At 36.7% G+C, this 2,349-nt stretch overlaps 1 protein-coding gene across 1 annotated transcript in view; it reads right to left on the reverse strand.

The window, feature by feature from the left end:
* LOC106474461 (non-structural maintenance of chromosomes element 4 homolog A-like) overlaps positions 1 to 2,349 on the reverse strand; it is a gene marked incomplete at its 5' end in the record, with an annotated part of 25,846 nt that overhangs the window by 14,614 nt on the left and 8,883 nt on the right. Inside the window, one exon of the mRNA XM_022402772.1 lies at positions 297 to 427. Coding sequence (XP_022258480.1) covers positions 297 to 427 — 131 coding nt within the window. The remainder of the gene's footprint in view (positions 1 to 296; positions 428 to 2,349) is intronic.

Raw genomic sequence — 2,349 nt, forward strand, 5'->3', positions numbered from 1 at the left:
ACATTTTTGCCACTTACCAGATTCCTTTTCTGTAGTCGGCAAGGCCTTGTACTTGACATTTTTGCCACTTACCAGATTCCTTTTCTGTAGTCGGCAAGGCCTTGTACTTGACATTTTTGCCACTTACCAGATTCCTTTTCTGTAGTCAGCATGGCCTTGTACTCCACTTACCAGATTCCTTTTCTATACACACATATACAAAACAAGAGGTGCACTAATTCCATGCTAAGTCAATATGTGCAATATTCATACACTGATTATTCAGTACAACAACACCCCCTTTTCAGAAAACTTACCAATTTGTCTGCAAACTCTGTGGGTTGAAAGGATATCAAGTTAGTATTAAGTGCCTCTGCCTTTTGCTTGCTAAGAACAGCACACAGTGACACAAACTTGGCATCAAGAGCAGCTTCTCTTGTTCTTTTTACTAGATAGAAATTTAAGAGAAAAATTGTTAAAATATTTCATTCCTTAACAATAAGCTTCACGTAATATCACTAGTTCATGATAATGAAACAAAAAAAAATTGTTGTCAAATATTATATTTTAAAAGACAAATTTGATTTTATTATTCATATGGATTGAAAGAGGTACAGATAAACATAGGTTCTGACCATTAACTGCTGAGCCCAGATATAAGAAAGTTTTGTTACACTTAGGAATGTGAATTTCTTGGAGCATGTATTTTTCCAAGTGTTTGGTTGAAAGTCTAAATAGAAAAATCAACTCATTTGTAATTTGACTTGTATTATTTATAGCTGCAGGTAATGCTCAAAGTAATTAAGGAATAACCATAGTTTTCTACATTCTAGCTATGAAAAGGTAAAAACTTTTCATTCTTGAGTTGACATCAAAGTCTTCTGTATTCTTACTAATATAAGACAAAAGTACGGTTATTAAATAATGTCACCTATATTCTTACAACAATTAGGCAAAATCACTGCTACTAAATAATGTCAATGTCATCCTTGAATTAATATCAAATGTTTATATTCTAACTGTGACATGCCAAGACTATTGTTATTAAATAATGTCAATGTCATAGTTCAGTTAACATCAAAGTTTCTATATTCTAGCTAAGATAAGGCAAAACTAATTTTATTTAGTAATGTTAGACATCCTTGAATTAACATCAATGTTTTTCTATATTTTACCCATAATAAGGCAAAGTTAAAATTTTTCTTACCTGTAAATGTATTTCAGACAGATTCACTCATCTCTTTGCAAAACAAAGAGCTATTACCGCACATGCACTGACATTTAAATTCCTGCACATATCACAAGCCTTGAACAAAGCTCCACCCCTACACGTGTCAATGAGTATTCTGCAAACCTATGGTGTAATCATCATTAGACTATAGCCCTCCACCAATAGGAAGGTAATCACAGTAACCCACATGAGCACTAGCATTTGAACACAGGCTCATTCTTGTCTAGGCAAAATAATGACACCAGAAGAGGGGATGAATACATTTTCAGGTAAGGAAAATGTTAACTTCAGAATTGCTACTCACCTCTCAGAACCACAAAGAGCTAGAATTCCACATTAAAAATGGTGGTGGTGATGTGGGGTTGGTTACAGAGAAATTACAAAAATGTGCTTCCTTCAAACAGTGTCAGAAAGGGAAAGCCCATGGAGTGTGACATCTATGAGGCAGGAAGCAGCTTAGTAGGGTAGCACTTGGTGGGAGACTGCATCCATTTCAAGCAGAGAATATTCTCTGCCCAACAAAATAGTAGAGCAAAATATATTTTTGTAAGAATCTTTTGCTGGGTGCTAATTAATTACTAAATGGCAGATTGCTCAAAAGTGGGCAGCTGAACATCAGTGTTTCATGCGGCTAGGGCTGTAAAGTCAGGTTGCATGAAGTAGCATCCCAGACCTGTGTCATGAGGTGGACCCAACCACCTGAAATGGCTTGGTTCATAACATAGTGGGGTGACCTGTTCCTAAATACCAGGTAACACCCCAGCCCTACTTCCCAAACAAGGGGTGCATAAGCTCAGTCTCAAACCAGTGGGATTGCACTTCTCAATGAGGAACTCTCCATATCAACTTCCTCAGCAGCTTGGGACTGTGTAAGCAAGGGTTCTTCCATACTCCATTTGGAGAAATGTAGATGTGGGGAAAAACACCAGAGGCACATAGACTGTTGTCATCAAGCACAATCATCTGGAATTAGGACCCACATTAAAAGACAGTCCAATGGGTTATCATGACTAAAGACAGCAGATGCAAGCCAGGTGGGAGGGAAGGTACACACCTGATGGTGTCATTTGTGTTGCTTTTCCTCCAAGTATTTAATGACCTGGAAAATTCATATATATATATATATATATATATATATA

This window comes from Limulus polyphemus, unplaced genomic scaffold (genome assembly GCF_000517525.1).
Source record: "Limulus polyphemus unplaced genomic scaffold, Limulus_polyphemus-2.1.2 Scaffold7252, whole genome shotgun sequence".
NCBI lineage: Eukaryota > Metazoa > Arthropoda > Merostomata > Xiphosura > Limulidae > Limulus > Limulus polyphemus.